Raw genomic sequence first — 17,664 nt, 5'->3', positions numbered from 1 at the left:
GTGTTTTTATGTGTGCAGGGACTATGAAAAGACCTTTTTTCAGGACAGGAAGGATGTAACAAAACAGTGAACATAGATGGCGACTTTATCCACGAGAGACACAGAGAGAAAGAGAGAGACTAGGAAGGAGGATAAAGGGAGTTTGATGAAGAGATTTCAAATGACGCCTGTTCTCAGGAGGAGTGTCAAGGCCTAGGTTGGCAAAGGGGGAGGGAGAGAAAGGGTGAGATAGAAAGACACAAAGATGAACTAAGCCAACAATTCAACCAAAGCAGAAAGGGGCGGGAGACAAAAAAGAAGATACAGCTAGACTGAGAATTTGAGCTATAATGTAAAGAGATTGATGAGAGAAAAGACGTCCCACTGAGCAGCAAAGGAGTAAGAGGGATGCCTTGGCTGGGCTAATTAGACAAGCTGCTGGTGGGAGGCTGGTATAAAGGGAGCTGGCAACCAGGAGAAGGAAACACACAGTAACGGCTAGACACTGTAGGTGTGTGTAGCGCTAAAGGGTGGGTGGATTCAGGCCTATTATTTGATGCAGGAAAAGCAACATAACAGAACAGAGGATCCATAAGAAGCAACGGGAGGCCACAGTAAACACGGGGGGGGGAGGGGGGGGGGGTGTATATACAATTAAACGGTGCTTCGCAGAGTTTGGCTAAGAAAATACAAACACTGCTTCGAGTCCAATGTATAGATGAGTAGAATTGTAATCTACTCATTAAGAATATATGATGAAATGTATACAAAGAGCAGCTTAATAGCCTATCCACAACTTTATAATAACTCAAATACAGCCTTAAGCGCTGGTTCAGGAAAAAAGAAAAACTATAATGTAAGGGTTACATTTTAATATAACAAATGGAAATAAGCTGGGCATTAGGAAAAACTATTGAGTAGTCCCGTTTTATAGAATTTTCAAACTTTACATAAAAGGGAACTTACGCTTTTGTCCCACAGCGTTGGGCATTGGTGGTCCTGTTTGGGGGTCCCTGTAGGTCTCCTGGTGGTTGGCAGCGTAGTTGGCCAGCGGGGCCCCTGCCAACGCCGAGTCCTCGATCCATTCTGCAAAAGCAAGAGGCACATGTTCTCTAGATGGGGTCAAGACAGGTGCACAGCCGCCCTACTTATGGGAGAAACTGGGGCTGGACGACATGTCCTTCTGCGCTGCGTGTTCGAGGAAATAGCCAATTTTTCTTTCTATGATGCCAGAGGAAGAATAGTTCTCTGTGGGTTGGATATATTTCCTGGTATGCGTCTAAAAAGAAACCTTCCCCACAGGACAACAGGGGAAGGGAAGTAGTAACAAAAATAAAAACTACCAAGATATAACGTCAGGTTCAACAGGTCGCTTTATAACTTCATGCAGCTTTAAAAAAGGTTTCACATCTTCCTATTGAATACAAATAAAGATCTGTGAAAATGGAGCAATTCATTCCCTTATAAGGGCTGCCATCTTTCATTAATCACCTTGCTACGACATCAAGGCACAGATCAGCCTGCAACCTTCATTAACATTCTTAACAGTGAGATAGAATCAATGCAGAAGCGGAAACAAACTGGTTAAACTCAGCTTGAAGGTATTGAGCCTTTTTGAAGAGAGCTTTCAGACTTGGGAAAAATCCACAGGTAATCGAGTCGAATCGAATGATTTCTGCTGACTGAGCTGAAGCTGGAGTTACGATGTGGGTCAGCCCGCATTTACAATTAATCTCTCTGCGGGGGGTCCTGTGAATGCATATGGTATACGTCTAGAAATAGGTGCAACCTGGGGTTACCTATTAGAAGTGTTTTGGCAGCTGTGCGAGCTAAAGCGTCACCATTATTACTGGTAGCACTTAGGTGACACAAATCAGGTAAGAGGCTCTCCTTATCACTTTCAGTTGAAGAAAAACTTACCTGTCTTCACCCACAAAGCTTTTAAGTTATTACCGACAACAAGTGTCCGATAGCAACCCAGAAAACTGAAATTAACTTCAAAAAGAGGCTGAGCGGTACAGCCGCAAATAATAGTTATGCCTTTATGGAAGGGCACTTAGCAAATCATAAGGCAGTAGCAGGCGACATTAAGAAACACAGTAGCAGTAGTTGCAGTAAAGAACACAATCTCACACATATATAGAGAGACGTACGCAGACAAGTCAGTCACACACATGAATAGAAAGAAAGGAAATGACGCCCTTGGTGGGGGCTTGTGAACGAACCTCGGATGTAGCGCTCACCTTCAGGTGGCTGCTGGCTTTGGGGCTGAGGCTGCTGAGGCTGCTGCTCCAGCTGCCTGCGCCTCTTAGCCTCCAACATGGGATTCTCATACTGGGTCTTCCTGTTGATATGACTTTGGGACGGTGGGAAAAAGGAAAGCGTAAATTGGGGGTTGAAAAGTAAGAAATAAAGTTAGGGGAAATCAGAAAAAGGTAGGTTTCAGTAGGAAAGTGGAGGGAGAACAGACACAGAGGAGAGGATAAGGTAATAGAGGAGAGAGATGGATAAGCTTTGATTAATACACAGTGGCACAATACACATGCATCCATCAATACGCACACAGTAATCCTCTCTGACACAATCACGTTCGCAAATCACATCAAATAAACCCCATTTTCATGATGGCTTAATTTACAGGCGAAGCTACAAACATCTTGACATCACAAACTAGCCCCGAGACATTACAGCTGAATGCAGCTGCATTGTACAGCACATAAAGGGAACGGTGAGTAATTTATACTGGAAAATATATATTGCCGATAGAAAAAGGAAAGGAAGGGAGGAGGGGATATTGAAATGCCACAACCTTGGCAGGTGCTGCTTTGAAAAACATCGAAAAATGCATGAAACATATTCGTATTAATGCTGAGGCCCAGGGGCATCATACGAGATGAGATGCGCACACACACATATGCACACATTCACCGCATGTTTTCCCAAATGATAATGACACAAACAAAATGGCCTACATTTTCCAGTACACAAAAAGACCAAAATAGCTGCAGCGCAATCTGGCTGTGACAGCAGGACTGTACATACATTAGAGAGGCTCCTATTTACAGTGTGATCTAGATTCTCTTTTGTTAATATAAAAAATGATAAATGGTTGTTTCTTATTGTTCCTTTATGTGCAGCGTGTGTATTTGTATCTGAGTGTGCCTTTACATACTGTATGTCACTTACTCAACATAGTAGACCCCATACACTGGATCGTCGATTTTCTCCCATCCTGGTGGAAGTTCTAAAACAAAAATAGAAAGAGTTGGAGACGGATTAAACAAGGAACACTGTGAAGATGCCACTGGAGACCTTTTGCCTCTCCATTGTGCCTCCAGGGCAGGAGTCACTCAACAGCTACACAGGCTGTCAGGCTGACGCTCACGCCGCCCCCCCCCCACCACCACTCCTCCTCGTCCCCTCACAATGGTGACATTTCCACACATCAGATAAGAGCAGAGCAAGACCCTCTCGGGCAAAGGATGGGAGGATAGAAAGGAGGGATGGAGAGATGAGAGGAGGTGGGAGAAAGGAGTGGTGTTGGAGTCAGAGAGAGGACAGGAAAGAAAGAGCAAAGAAGGAGAAACAGGTGGAAGAAGGAGGGGATACTGGGGGGGAGCAGGACTTGGAATAATCAAGGCTTTGAAACCATGGTATGATGTTTTATTTATCTTTTTCTTGTATGATAGTTTTTATCTTATATGTTTGTATAGTTTCGTAATATTTAGGTGTGGAGAGCTGAAGGTAAGAATGTCATAGCAACTGCCTGTTATATGTGTATATGACAATAATATATCTTGAATCTTGAATCTACAAAATATATTTTTAAAAGGCTTGAGTCTGGTAATGTGCTGCTAAGGTGTGAAATCAATAGAATATTTTTTTAGCATCATAACATTCACTTTTCTTTTTGACAGTCTAACAAAGAAGCACATATCCGATTCATTTGATGTCTATATTAGTGAAAATAAGACTGTCCTTGGCTGGACAAAGTGGAAGTGTGGCTGTGTTTTCTGTCTGATAAAGATTGTGAGAGTCACGCTTTGTGCTGCACCTTCACTCCTCTGAAAAACATCTTCATTTGAGGAGGTCGCATTGAACGCAGCTGCTTACTCACAGTGAAACAATCTCGCATGGAGGATTTTTTTTGTGAAATTCATGGTAATCAGCGCTGATTAGGAAAATAAATGGATATGACTGGGCCCCACTTCAACAGCCTGTAATTGCCCGATGGTTCACTGTATTTCTACAGTAATGCCGTTATCTCCGACAGAAACATAAGATTACAGCAGCGTTGATTATTGGCCGGCCTCCACACAGATAATGTCAGAGGCTTCTAATTGGCTACAAACACAGATTGTCCAATATCCCCCTCCCGTGATCAGCTCAGTTTTACATATCGTTTCCCGCAGCCAATTAAGCGCTGCCCTGTGTGCGAGTAGTTGGTAATTACAATCATCCAACATGGAGAGCCTCCCTCTGCTCTCTAATGAGGAGGGCCCTTCGTTGGAGTGGAGTCAACAGCAGATGCAAAAAAAAAAGAAAAAAAGGAAATGTTTAAATCGTATGTACATGACCCTAAAGATTGCAGTTTGTTACACCAGGCTTGTCAATTTACGATACGATACGATATACTTTATTGTCCCCGTAAGGAAATTTGTTCTGGACTCCGTCCTGCAGTTCCGCATACATGTACATATACAAACATAGTGGACATTAAGAGACATACACATATCAGTCATACACCGTTGAACTTGCTGGTGTTTATATGTTGATCTGTCTGTATAATTGTTAATGTAATAGAGGTTAAGAAATGTGTTATGTGTATGTTAATGCCCAGGGACAGCAGATTGAAATAAATTGATAGCTAAATCTGGTTTAAATCATGTCTCTTCTTTTTGAGATTATATTTTATGCATGGTTCTTGTTTATTAAAGAACATTATAGAACTTATAATAATAAAAATGAGACAAATCTGCAATCAAGAGTCGTCAATATGATGTTTGGAAGCAATTTGAGTTACTCTAACTTCATATTTTCTCAACCTGCTTAATTCCTTTTCTAACACAGAAAGCACATGCAGCGATGAAATGAATGCAAGGTTAAAGCGTTGCTGTTGGTTACAGGGTGAACCTCCAAAGAGAGCACGGTGAATTATCATTCTGATTTTTGAACTGGAACGTTAAATGGAATGCGGTCCTGCATGGCCTCGCGCAACATTTTAATCACCCACTTGATTTCACACTGCACTAGTTCCGCTCCTGGAGGAGCTCCTGCGTTTGTTTGTGTGTGTGCGTGGTGAGTGAGGGAGTGTGTGTGTCACAGAGAAAGCCTGGCAGAGAGAGGACATATGCAGCAACCATCGTAACGATTTCGTACATTACAGTGAGTGTAAACACAAATGAGAAAGACCAGGAGTGAGAAATGTCTGTCAGTCATTACGCAGGGTTTTCCTCTCACACTGCCTCCCTCTTTCCTCATCCCACCTTCCAGAACATATTGTCAATTCAGCGGGTAGTCAAGCATGATGAATTACAAGTCTAACTATTCGCATCTCATTCTCTTGATACTGTGCTGAGATTGATTTCTCTGGAGTAAGCATGTAGTACACGGGCACTGTGTGTGAGTATTTATGCATGTGTGTGTGTGTGCCTTTCATGTGTGTCTGCCCTTCCTTCATAAGATCTGCCTCTCCTCAGAGAACTGAGGTTAATTGCATTCCTTTGCCCACTCGTATTGGATTGTGCTGATCAATAATTATTGAACTAGTCATCCAGTGGAGGGCTGATCTGATGGTTGTAACATGGCAGCTGTTTAAGACGCTTATCTACGGGAGCTGCTAACAAGACGCTCTGCACACGGCCGCTTCACCATCACGTGCATCGTCAAAATGTTCTGTCCCTGACTTGTTTTTGTTGTTGTTTGCTGAAACACCTGCCATTCAGAAATAAGAGCTAGAAAAATACTGAAAGTACTTAGATAATATTGATTAAATTAGCTTTACTACTTCAATAAAAAATATACTACGATACTTAAACAGGGTTCCTTAATATGTCCCTGACCCTGGCAACAGATGGTAGATGGACTGCATTTATTTTGCTCTTTACCAGTCTTTGCAACCCCTCAAATTCTACAAAAACACAAAAGAATAATATGAAAGATATTTATAGATTTGATCCCTGTATTTCAATGTTTCAACCACAAAGGTCTGCTACCACCATTACTGAGTTGCTCCTGATGGAATGATGTCTTCCATTACCCGTTCATAACGGAGCAGGCAGTCTGCAGACACCATTATCTGCACAAGAAGCCGCACGGCCGTGTCTGATAGGTTAGTTAGTGTTCTGATGGGCTTCAGGGAACAAAGGCCTGTTGCCGCCTGACTCGGACAGACACCCATTAGCAAATCATCATTACAACAATCTTCCTCGGATCAGCCCTTGTCTCTTTTGTGTGACATGACGAATCTGCAGAAGTGTAAGTGTGTCTGGATTGCTGATGGCATGTTGACAGTTGTGCTCAAGGCTGTTTATTTTGATTTTAGACTTGAGTTTTTTTTTATTGTATTAAGTCTGCTTTTTTAATGTATTAAAAAGCAAAGGGTTAGGCTTTGGTAAAGGTCATATCTCTGTCAGTGTGGCATAATGTGTCATTTCTGGATGATTAGAGTCATCTCTCTCCAACTGTGGAGTAAGACTTCATGAGCCACTGGTGGTGATGTTGGGCATGTCATTATGTAAATGTGTGAATCCATTTCTAAATTGAGATACAATTTGAATTGCAGATTGGGTGGTGTTAAGATGAGAGAAGTTCTTACCTAAGTCATTGTCCAGCTCCTCTGTGTGGACCCCTTCTGCTCGGAGGGACGGACAGACCAGCAGCACAGGAGGGTTGTTAAATGAAAAGAGAAGGGGGGGGGAAAGGTGCACATCTGTGAGTCAGTCAAATACATCTGAGAGATAATCACAGCCAGAGCCTCGTGATAAACACAATCCCCAAAACGGATCTGTGTGTGAACGTTTGCCTTTTGAGGGGGAAGAAACATGATCTCATTGTTAACAAATAGTTGTACTCTCTGTTTGCATGCATGTTTTTGTGGCTTAAAGCATCTGTGTTAAATATCTCTGAGCAAGGAGGGCATTACGTATTGGAGCTACATGATGTGGATGATGCATTTAATTCCTATGAAGCTGTGGGGCATCTTGCTCTGACGAACAGCTGAACGAAGGAGCAGAGCAGTGACACCCAATGACTGCTCGCCATCTTCTGTGACCCAACACTGACACCTAAAGGCTGCTGGGGGAACTACTGCGCTGCTGTAAACATCTGTCACAGCATTGTGAAATAGGACAATAATGTTGTTTTCTAACCCATGTTAGAATCTACTAAAAAAACATCTAATTGATTGGACATATGTGTAAATAGAAGTTTCCTTATTTAATCATGAATGTAAATGTGTTTAGGTGTTTTTCTCAAAATGTCCCTTAATAATAAAACAACAGAATGAGAGAAACCTATATATTTTACATCTGACAGAACTAAATTAGAAGAAAAGTGTATAAATCAAGGAATACCTTAAAGCCTGTTTAAGTGTAATGCATAAGCAGAGGATTTTACATAAACATATCAAATGGTATAGGGAAATAAGGCTCAAACATGAACGTACCATCGTCTTCACATTCTTCCAGGGGTTTCTGAGGCTTGTCCATGCACCGAGGGTCTATCCAGGAGGTGGTCTTTGTATTGTGGCTAAACAGAGAAAACACACACAAATACAATTACCTTATGGGGATAGAAATAATGGAAAAACGCTATACATTTACATCTGGTATGTAGCAAGGCAGATGTCTTAGAAGTTGACAGGATTTAATATTATAGTGCATCATTTAAGATGAAGATTTGCTGGAGTCTTATGAACTGAGGGGCAGGACTATCTAGTCAAGTTATACATGTCAAGAGATGTTGAAATGAGGAATCAGATCTGTTATTGATACATTGGTTCCTTCATAACTATTTGGTCCACAGCACAACACATCTAGTATGGTCTGATTGAGGAACAGCTCTTCCACTCTAATGACAGACAGACGCTTTTTGAAGGACAGAAGCTGCTGAGCGAAAGGCACAAAATGATTCCATTATAAATGAAGGTCACAAGGTCACACCACTTATTACAGACGTAACTCATGTAGTGAGTATTTTTAAAAGCATTAGGATCTGGGTTGAATTCAACCCCTCAAAGTCCTAAATTGCAGACTTTATTTCCCATGTTCTTACTCCAGTTGAACTATATTCCTAGATGTAGTGGCTGCATGCTGAAGAACTGAATAGCATGTTGATTTATGCTCCATTACGTTGTTTGTGATGGATATAAAGCTTTCAAAGTATCCAAAGCATCATCATTTAAAGACCGAGTTATTGTATGAAAGCCTGAGGAATGTGTTTAACGACTTGATGTCCGATAGCAAAGTGGAACTCTGGTAGTTTATGTCTGAACTTTCTGATCTGCAGAACCATTTGTTTTTTATTGAAAATGTTTACGTATTGGCTTTATATGTATAACCAGAAACAGACTATATTATTTATCCCAGTTTCCCCATTTTAGAATGAAATAAGTCAAACGTTTTAGAACAATTGAATACAATAACATTTACAATATGTATACAAACATAAGAAAGCAAAGTTAGAGTGTGCAATAAAAAAGATAAGGTAATTAAAATAAGAGTTTTATTCAAACATAGGAAGTTATAGTTAAAATGTGCACATTTTACTATAACATAGTGCATTTACACTACAAAATATAAAGACATTAATTTTCAATTAATTTTCAATCTCAATTGCACAGTGTATGTACATATGCATGCAAAACTAAATGTTATACGTCATCTCTTTGGCACTTTCAGGAAGTGAAGCAGTGATCAGAGCCACGCTGCGTTACGAGTGTGAACTCACTCTATATAGTAGACCTCTCCGTTCTCGGTGTAGGCCATCTCCCAGTTGTCAGGCAGAGTCCCCAGAGGGTCCTCCGGGGGAGGATGGCTCTGGTTAGAGTTGGACTGCTGAGTGTTCTCCGTGGTGGCCGATGGTGAGGGGGTTCTCCCAACGTAGGGCGGGTCACTCCGGGGGACGTAGGGGCGCACTGAGTGAGGAATCTCGTCTAATTCACTAGAATCTCCTAAAAGGATTCAGGGAAGCACATGGATTGGTGTTAAGATACGTTTTTGGTGCAAAAAAAAAAACACTTTCAGAATCAGAAAGTAGCAGTGGGAACAACTCAATGCAACAAGAGGAGTCTTAGAAACTAAATCTAACACATAATGCCTTTCAAAACTTTGCCCTGTGTGAGATAATTGCCATTTCTAAAGAGCATCACACCACTAGATACAGCACAGGTTTTTAGAAAGTTACGCTAACATGACAGACTGTAACATATTTTAAAACAACATGTTTGGAAAAGAAGGAAAGAAAAAGTTAGGACAAATGTTTACCTGTCATTGTTTTCTTTCATGACATATGTCCTATTTACCTAAGCAGTCCAAATGTATATGAGTATCCTTTTGAAGATTTGTTAGAAAAGCTGTATCTTCCCACAAGTGTTGGTCCAAGGAAATTCCAAAGCTTTCACTGCTAGTTTTGACTGAAATCCTACTATTGTGTTACACTTCCCACAGCAATAGAGACATTAACTTCAGTTAAAGACTGCTGAGTGGGCAGTTAACACCTAAAAGCATGGCCTGTGAAGTGCTATCACCTAGTTTCCCGTTATCTCATTTTCACACTCACACTTGACTGGTTGGCACCCTCAGAGCTCGCACAATCACAGACGGTGAATAAACAACTTTAGGTCCCACCTTCTCAAAAACACATGGCAGAGACAGCTCTAGAGCTGAGATACCCTCCTTAAAATGCCTACTGACCTACTAACACACAAGAGGAGATAATAAGATATCATTCAAATTCAATGCTAACAGAGACAAAACAGCATTGATTTCAGCATCATGCTTTCAAACATTTTGAATCATGGAATAAAATCTCTTACTCTAACATACTACACTAAGAATACATGCATCCATGGAGGTTGCTCAGCCTTCTGGCCTCCACTTCTTGCAGCCAGAGGGCACTATTTTACACTTTTGGATGCATGGATACAGGCAGATGTAGTCAAACCCAGAGACCACTTACTCACCAATGAAAGAAGCTCTTGTATGCTATAGCCCCTCACCACTTTAAAGCCCTCTCTTTCTCTCTCGGCCGCTCCCTCTCCACTCTTGTTGTCCTCTTTCTCCTACTTCTTCATTTTTCTGAGCTTATCCTCCTCAACAAAACAGAGTCCTGCCTTCCTTCCCTTCCCTCACTGTCCAATCCTTTTTCAGACCTGCCCACATGTCCCCCTCCCCAGCCACTCCCTCCTTCCTTTTAATTTCCTGCTACCTTGTCTCTACTTACATCCCCTCCCACTTTATCCGTCGCAACTATACTGTTGTTTTTTCTTCTTCCTAGCGGAGCTGCAGAGAGCAGGATCACATTCTAGTGTTATACTCCCAAATAAACAGAACACAGCATGTTCTCAGGGTGCTTCTGGACAGCTCTGCAAGCAGCCGCCTGTGTACTCTGACTGCAGGTCTGCTTGTTAAAAAGGTGTCCACACCGGCTACAGAAGCTTGTGAGTCATTATGTAAGTTCTGCAAAACATGGAGTACTACAGCTAGTAGAAGAAAATGATAATAAACCCAGAATAAGCGGAAAGCAATTGATAGGTACAAGCAACATTTTTGAAAATGTTGAAAAAACAGAGAAAGTGAATCCAGCTAGCCTGTAGTGTTTGCCAAACGTGGCACTTCATATTGGCTGTTGCCTTTGTGAGGATGCCAAATGTAATTTAGTTTGGAGAATAGCATCAGCCTTGAGGCCTGTTCCGGTTTGGTGTTTTGTATCCAAATAAATGAAAATCATACATAATCCATTGGAGACTGACTACTATTGACACCGGGATCCAGAATGTGTTTCAAATGTTCCTTGAGTGACCGTTTGTTGTGTGACCTCAGCTCTGTACTCACTGTGTGAAACTGCTCAACAGAGAAACAACACATCTGTGCTCAACCAAGCAGCCAGAGAGAGGGAGTGTTCAGCCCAGAGTACAGACTTCAAATCAACTGTTTTGTGAGGTTTAGCATTCACATTGCTTTTCACTCCTGTGTGATCAATCTCTGTCTATCTTTTAATTAGTTTTGGTAGTGAGGGCTTGCTCTGATTATTGATTTACCTGTAAAAGATGTTCACAGTAATGAGTTGTTTAGTTTACATTGAGGACAAATGTCCATCTCAGTAGTCCCCCTTGTTTCGTCTTTCCAACTTTACATAAATACCATTAGGTATTTATGGCAATTCAAGATATTCAGTATAGCACCTGTATAAAGTCTGGGAACTGAGAGAAATACATTTATAAAGAAAAAAGGGGGCTGAGATTCTGACATGAGTTCCTACCACGAGTCAAGTTTGAAAACACTGGATCCCACATTTCCCACACTGCAACTTGATGATTCATATATTAGAATCATACCCAATGTGCCTATTTAGTATTCAAAATAAAAATTGAAACAACCAAGATTCCACTTTCTACTATCATGACTTTACATCATGTTGAACCACCATGCCTGGTCTCTTCATTTCACCTCTGACATTCTCAACTACACAATGTCTAAATGTAATGATTCTTGACACTCAAGCATTAGCTGGAACTGATAAGACATGCAGTCCTGTGATCATCTATCCACAAACTATTCCCTCTCCTCTTCTCCCCCGTCCTCCTGCTCCGGTATGTACCTGTAAAGCTGCTGTTCATGTCCGGGAGGTCCTCGTCTTCCTCCTGCTGCTGCTCTCCAGGCCCTATTCCAGCATTTTGCATGTCATTGTAGGACTTGGAGCGTCGGGGAGTGGAGTGCTCAGAGCCCGGCAGGCTACCGCTGAGCCCGTCTGGCAGTGGGGCATCACCGCCGCTACCGCTAATGCGAATCACTTTCCCACCGGGGGGCTGCACCGGTGGCTTGGGCGTCCCATAATAGTTACCTAGACGACGAGAGAAGGAGGAATGGATTAAAAAAGATTGGGGTGGGGAGGGTTTTTTTAGTCTGAGGGGTCAAAGAGTTGTGTGTGTGTGTGTGTGTGTGTGTGTGTGTGTTGGAGGGGGAGAGACCAGGTTTGTGTGAGGAACATTTGAATATCTGAAGCAAAGCTAAATATTGTTCTTGTTTGACCTAAGTTTAAACTACTTTGTTTTAACTTATCACAAACTAATAATGTTTTACGCAACAACACTTCCCACATGATTTTTCCTCCCTTATAACCAATGAAAGTTGATCTTTTATTTTTTATATTCGGTTACCAAGAACAGTAGTAGTTTTCCTGAAAGTATTTAAGTTGACATTTAGTAAAGCATTTTCCAGACAGATTGTCCTTCAGTGCCTGTACCACATTTCAAACTGACAGATTCAAAGGCGAGAGAACAAAACATGCAGAACTGTTTTATTTCTATTATTGAGTCATTCTCATCCAAAGTTAGAACAGAGTGACCTCAGCAGACTGCACCATCTGAGAATCAGAATATAAAGACACATATAAAGCCTTCATCTTAACAGCATTAGCATCCAAAAGATAAAGGCAGGAGAAAAAAAAAAAAATACCTGGATGTAGCCTACTGGGAAATAGACATTTTGAAAATACAGGAAAAGCACAGGGGTAATTGATAACAATAACAACAACAGCCATTTTAGCCATGAACAAATGTTTATAAGCACATTTTAAAAACAGGTTTGTAATGATAAAACCTGTTTAAATATTTAGCATGTGCCTAAAGTGCCATCAACATGGTATTGGTGTAATTCTGGACCCAAAAATAAGTCGTGTTTTTAATGTTGAAAACGTACATTTAGGCTTGTATATATTTATTTCATAGTTTAACGCTTATAGTCTATAAGGTAAAACAAGATCATGAAAATGGTTGTTGATAATTTCAGTCACAACCTAATAGAAACCAAAGTGACATTTTGTGTCACCAAAACATATATTAATCTTACAAACCAAATTAAACGGGTAATAATTTAAATATCCCCAACGTTTTACCGGACATTACACAGCCACAAACCTGGAGCCAAAGCTGCAGAAAATACCAGAATTGCGCGTCTTTTTAAAATACTTTAAAGTGACAGAAAGATAATGTGAAAGCTTCTGATTTTCTCCATATGGTCCTCAGTGGGAGTGAGTGAGCTAGCTGCCAGTCAGGAAGTCACTGAGCTTGTTTGCCTCTCTTGCCTTCAGAGGGAAATCCATTGTTATGGAACAGTGAGCAAGCAAAATGGACACAGCAGACTTAATTAAACATTATCTGACTGAATGGCGGGGGGACATGGTCGTGTTGTTGTTTACAGTCCTCTCAGTGATGACTTTGGTTTATCAGCAAAGTGTTGTTTGCCGAGTGTGACGCATGCTGTGTTTCCAATGTGTCATGAACTTATTACTTTTCTTTACTTTATTGTCTACGGCAGGTTTTCAAAACTTCTTCACTTCCTTATCAAATTTGCTTTTGGTGGGTTCTTTTTTTAATGGAGGACCCTATCTTTCATCCCACTGTGTGATAAACTGTAGCATCATTCTGAACAAATGCTTCATCGGTGTTAACTTGTTAGAAACAAAATCATAAGTTTGCTTTGATTTGAATGTCTAATTTTCAGAGACAGTTTACAGTGGCATCAGGAACAAACTCCTTAAATCAATTAAAATGTTTTTATTCCTGGAAAGTTCCTGGCTAGTAGAAAGGGTGAGCATTGATCTTGGAAAATATTTTGAATCTAGACATCTAACACATTACAAATGTATCCACCAACACATGCAAATTGTTTTAGTTGTGGCAGCTAGAAAGGAGAACCTACTTGAAAAGTGTGTACATTTGTGATGTGCGTTCGATTACAGTGTCGCAAGGCAACTGCAAATCACTCATTACGACCCCAAAGACCCTAGACCTGATGTGAAAGTCTGGCTGTGTGTCTATGCTGACCCAGAACTAACACTGCCAAATGCCCAGCAGATCTATATCACACCCGCCACTTCAATATTTTGTTAATATACATCTGCTATTATCCTTACGTGAAACGCAAAGTGTACCAAGATTTTGACGGCAACTCTTTCAACTTTCAAACCAACTTGTCTCGTCTACTTTAGTGTTTTCCAATATGTCTACGATTTACTTTCAACAACCGCTCCAGATACTGTAGCAGGTAAACATGTTGCTGAAAGCTCTCTGACCTACATATACACTGAACAGAGTGATAGCAATAGCGGTGCATACCAAACAAGCAGGAGAATTTGAACTTTTCAATTTGAGAAAAACATGTCCTCCTAAAGCATTGCCCTATGATGTAGTATTTGTTCAGCAATGGATTTTATCCAATGTGATTGTTAAATGTCAACTCAAACTAAATCCAGTAAAAATGTGCTCTTTGACTCAAAGGGACTGACATCAAAACTTGACAGTAGCGGAGGCGGCCATGATTTAAGCGCTGGCGCGAGGCAGAGGGAAGTCACTGTGCCTCCTGCTGTGCCGGCAGCTGCACCTGTCCAGCAGCCGGACACAACAGGCACACGTTCTGGCAATGTAACATGGGGAGGCTGAGTTTAAACCCTGGCTGAAAGTAGGGCTGCTCGATTATGGCAAAAATCATAATCTCGATTATTTGGGTCAATAATTGTAATTGCGATTATTAAATGCGATTATTCATTGACTTTGAAAACATCCATTTATTGGAGAGAAAACAAATTGAACAGTATGTTTTTAACAGTTGATTACCCTGAACTTTAAGTATAATTGAACTGAAAAACCAACACAAAAAAAAGTAATAATAATAATAGAAAAATAATCGTTTTATTTCGATTACGTTGTTTTCGTAATCGTTGCAAGCCATAATCGTAATCGCAATTAAAATACGATTAAAATACGATTAATTGTGCAGCCCTAGCTGAAAGTACAGAGGGACTTGGTTATTTTCTGCCATGCAAGCTGGCTTACCTGTCTAACATCATGACATTAGATACTTTAATCATGTTCACTGATTGACGCACAAAGAACAGGAGTAATAGTTGCATCATTGAACTCCTACTTGTGTTAAACACAGCGAGTGTTTAATGACGATGGTGCCAAGTCGTGAGCGTCTTGTCATTAGTCATGGCAAAAAAGGTCAGTGACCAGCATAACTAAGTCATAGTTTTTGTTAACAAAGTTAGCATTGACTCCTACGTTCAGCTACTAAAAGTGTGGATTAACGTCATTGACAGATTATGTTGGTTTGAATGGAATAACGTAACAGAGTCCTAAAACATTAATCCACTGATGTTTGCTGTTGACTTTCTAGATATTGGAAACCTATAAAAATGATTAACCCCCTACACGGTTTCATACTCTGAAGTTGCATACAATACACCCAGGCAAGTGTGTGATATATTTTAACTCACCATCATACGTTCCAATTTCCAAAAGGGTCCCACTCTTCTCCAACTCCAGGAAATCCTCTACTGAGAGGAAGTTGTAGTCCACGCCAGGAACTTCTCTGTCACGTGGGCCGCGGGTTGTACCTGAACAACAAACCAGAGACAGGGTCGGAGTTAGCCAAATAGAATGAATATCCAGCAATACGGAGGAGGGTGACAGTTGGAGTGGGCGTGTAAAAAATCACTGAAGCACGGCTTTTATCTTAGAAGTCACTCCCTTTTCCTGACACATATTTATTTCAATACATCATCGGAAAACTGGTTTAGCAGCCATTTATCCTTACACATACAACATTTCAGGGATATTGTATTTAAAATGCTATATAAATGAGCAATTTTAATAGTGGTAAAAGTAACGTTATTGTTTGCTATGATTGTCCTTCACACTGGGGGAAGAGTGTGAGGTATCGTAGTAGCAAGTGGGATCCTGCCATATGTGATGGAAAAAAGGGAGTGACTGTGTGTGTGTGTGTGTGTGTGTGTGTGTGTGTGTGTGTGTGTGTCGTTTGGCATGTAGCCTGTGAGATCTAGCACCATCTTAAATGACTGCTGACAGTTGGCCGGTGTTGTGTCAACGGTAAACAGCTTTACAGCTAAGACAATAGTGAGATTACACCACTGCTAAATTAACTGACGATTGAAGTCATGATGCCTTTTTCTCTACTTCCTTTGCTCTGTTCAATCATTTAATGTTTGCCTCACCAGTGCACATTTCCACACTATTGACTGACAGGGGCTGCACAATATATACATGTATTTTATTTATTTTGTAATCATGCTTGCAATGCCAACTTGCACACATCGCACATACAGTGAGGGCTTATTTTAGTTCGTTGAAAGGAAGTCTCACTAGGAACTGTTGATTATTTTGTCTTCATTTCAGTGTTCACATTTTTTTTTTCAATTGATGTTGCAATTTGTTGTTTTTTAATGAAAGCAACAGCAAAAACGAATTGTGCATACATAGCTGTGTATTCATTGTTATAATAATAGGACTATCACGATATTCAACAATGTTATAGCATATTTTCCTCATATTGTGCAGCCTTTTTGTGTCCGACTACAAAAAGAAAATAATTCAGTCGTTGGCTTGAAAAACACAATAAACGCAAGCATCAACGGCTCATGGCAAATAATCTTTCTCATCTCATTCTGACAGACATGTGTTTCCCGACATCAGAGGGCTTTCCCTTCTTTGCTACCTTCCGTTGCCTTCCCTCTCCTGATTTATCCGTCTTATCTCCCAATCACTCCGTCTCCTGTGGGTTGGTAGGCAATAAGATGGTAAAAATAGATGTGTGGGGATAAGGGGGAGAGGCTCCTACTGCAGCCACGCTCAGTGACAGCGGTAATAAATCACACATGTGTAGGTCCTTACTCTATGCAAGCAGAAAAGAACATGTAGAAACAAACACACAGAAACACAGAATCTCTCACACAAAATAGTCTCCAGTTCAATGGATCAGACCAATCCTCCAACTTTTACAATCACACACTTCTTTTATGGTATCTCTGCTAAAAGCTACTGAACGCGGATTAAGAAAATGTCATTTCTTCCTGTTCATCACTAGCATTCAAACTTTACTTCCACTATTTGTGAGCAGACACTCATTCAGTGGGAGGACATTGACCTATAGTCAATCAAATCCCACCCTGAAGTCTTTCAAACAAATGGTGCGCTCATTCCCAGGCACCGAGCCTTTTACAGAATGTCAACCTTGGAGAGTCCTCAGCCGACAGTCAGTTTGCTTCCCACACAAAAGTGGCCATTGATTGCACTCCAATTAGACACTGCTGCTCTTAGAAAGCTAAACAGGAAGTGGAATTGTGACCTGTGTTTCAAAAAGCGATGGAAAAGCATTGGCTCATACCCAGGTGTGAGAAACGGTCATCGCTATAGGCCTCATTAATTCAATACCAAGCCAAAACAAAAGCTCCATTGACCAAGCTGTGAGTGAGAAATAAAAGCAGGTTGGGAATCGTGCAAAGACACTTCTGCCTACAGTCGGGAATGGAGCAACACCACTACTAAAATGCAGAGGAAGACAGAGGAGTGAGACTTCCAAAGCTAAGTGTTAGCATAATCCAGCTACTGGCACACACAATGAAAAGCCTTGAAGATTTGCTGTGAGGGTGTTCGTCTAAAGCTGG

The 17,664-nt window shown here is 40.9% G+C and overlaps 1 protein-coding gene across 10 annotated transcripts in view; it reads right to left on the bottom strand.

The window, feature by feature from the left end:
• Positions 1-17,664, bottom strand: part of magi1b (membrane associated guanylate kinase, WW and PDZ domain containing 1b) — a 143,313-nt gene that overhangs the window by 33,510 nt on the left and 92,139 nt on the right. For 8 of the 10 annotated variants that reach the window (XR_004567338.1, XR_004567334.1, XR_004567335.1 and 5 more), the window contains exons 3-10: positions 15,478-15,597; positions 11,800-12,042; positions 8,929-9,151; positions 7,646-7,728; positions 6,797-6,832; positions 3,166-3,223; positions 2,205-2,335; positions 946-1,065 (exon numbers count right to left, since the gene is read on the bottom strand). Coding sequence is in view for 1 of the 10 variants with exons in the window: in XM_034199211.1 (XP_034055102.1) it covers positions 946-1,065; positions 2,205-2,335; positions 3,166-3,223; positions 6,797-6,832; positions 7,646-7,728; positions 8,929-9,151; positions 11,800-12,042; positions 15,478-15,597 (1,014 nt within the window). In the remaining 9 variants the exon portion in view is untranslated. The remainder of the gene's footprint in view (positions 1-945; positions 1,066-2,204; positions 2,336-3,165; positions 3,224-6,796; positions 6,833-7,645; positions 7,729-8,928; positions 9,152-11,799; positions 12,043-15,477; positions 15,598-17,664) is intronic. The other 2 variants (XR_004567337.1, XR_004567341.1) reach the window with 1 other exon arrangement.

This window comes from Gymnodraco acuticeps, unplaced genomic scaffold (genome assembly GCF_902827175.1).
Source record: "Gymnodraco acuticeps unplaced genomic scaffold, fGymAcu1.1, whole genome shotgun sequence".
Lineage (NCBI taxonomy): Eukaryota > Metazoa > Chordata > Actinopteri > Perciformes > Bathydraconidae > Gymnodraco > Gymnodraco acuticeps.
The sequence above is the reverse complement of the archived record's forward strand: the minus strand, read 5'-3'. Positions and strand labels throughout refer to the sequence as shown.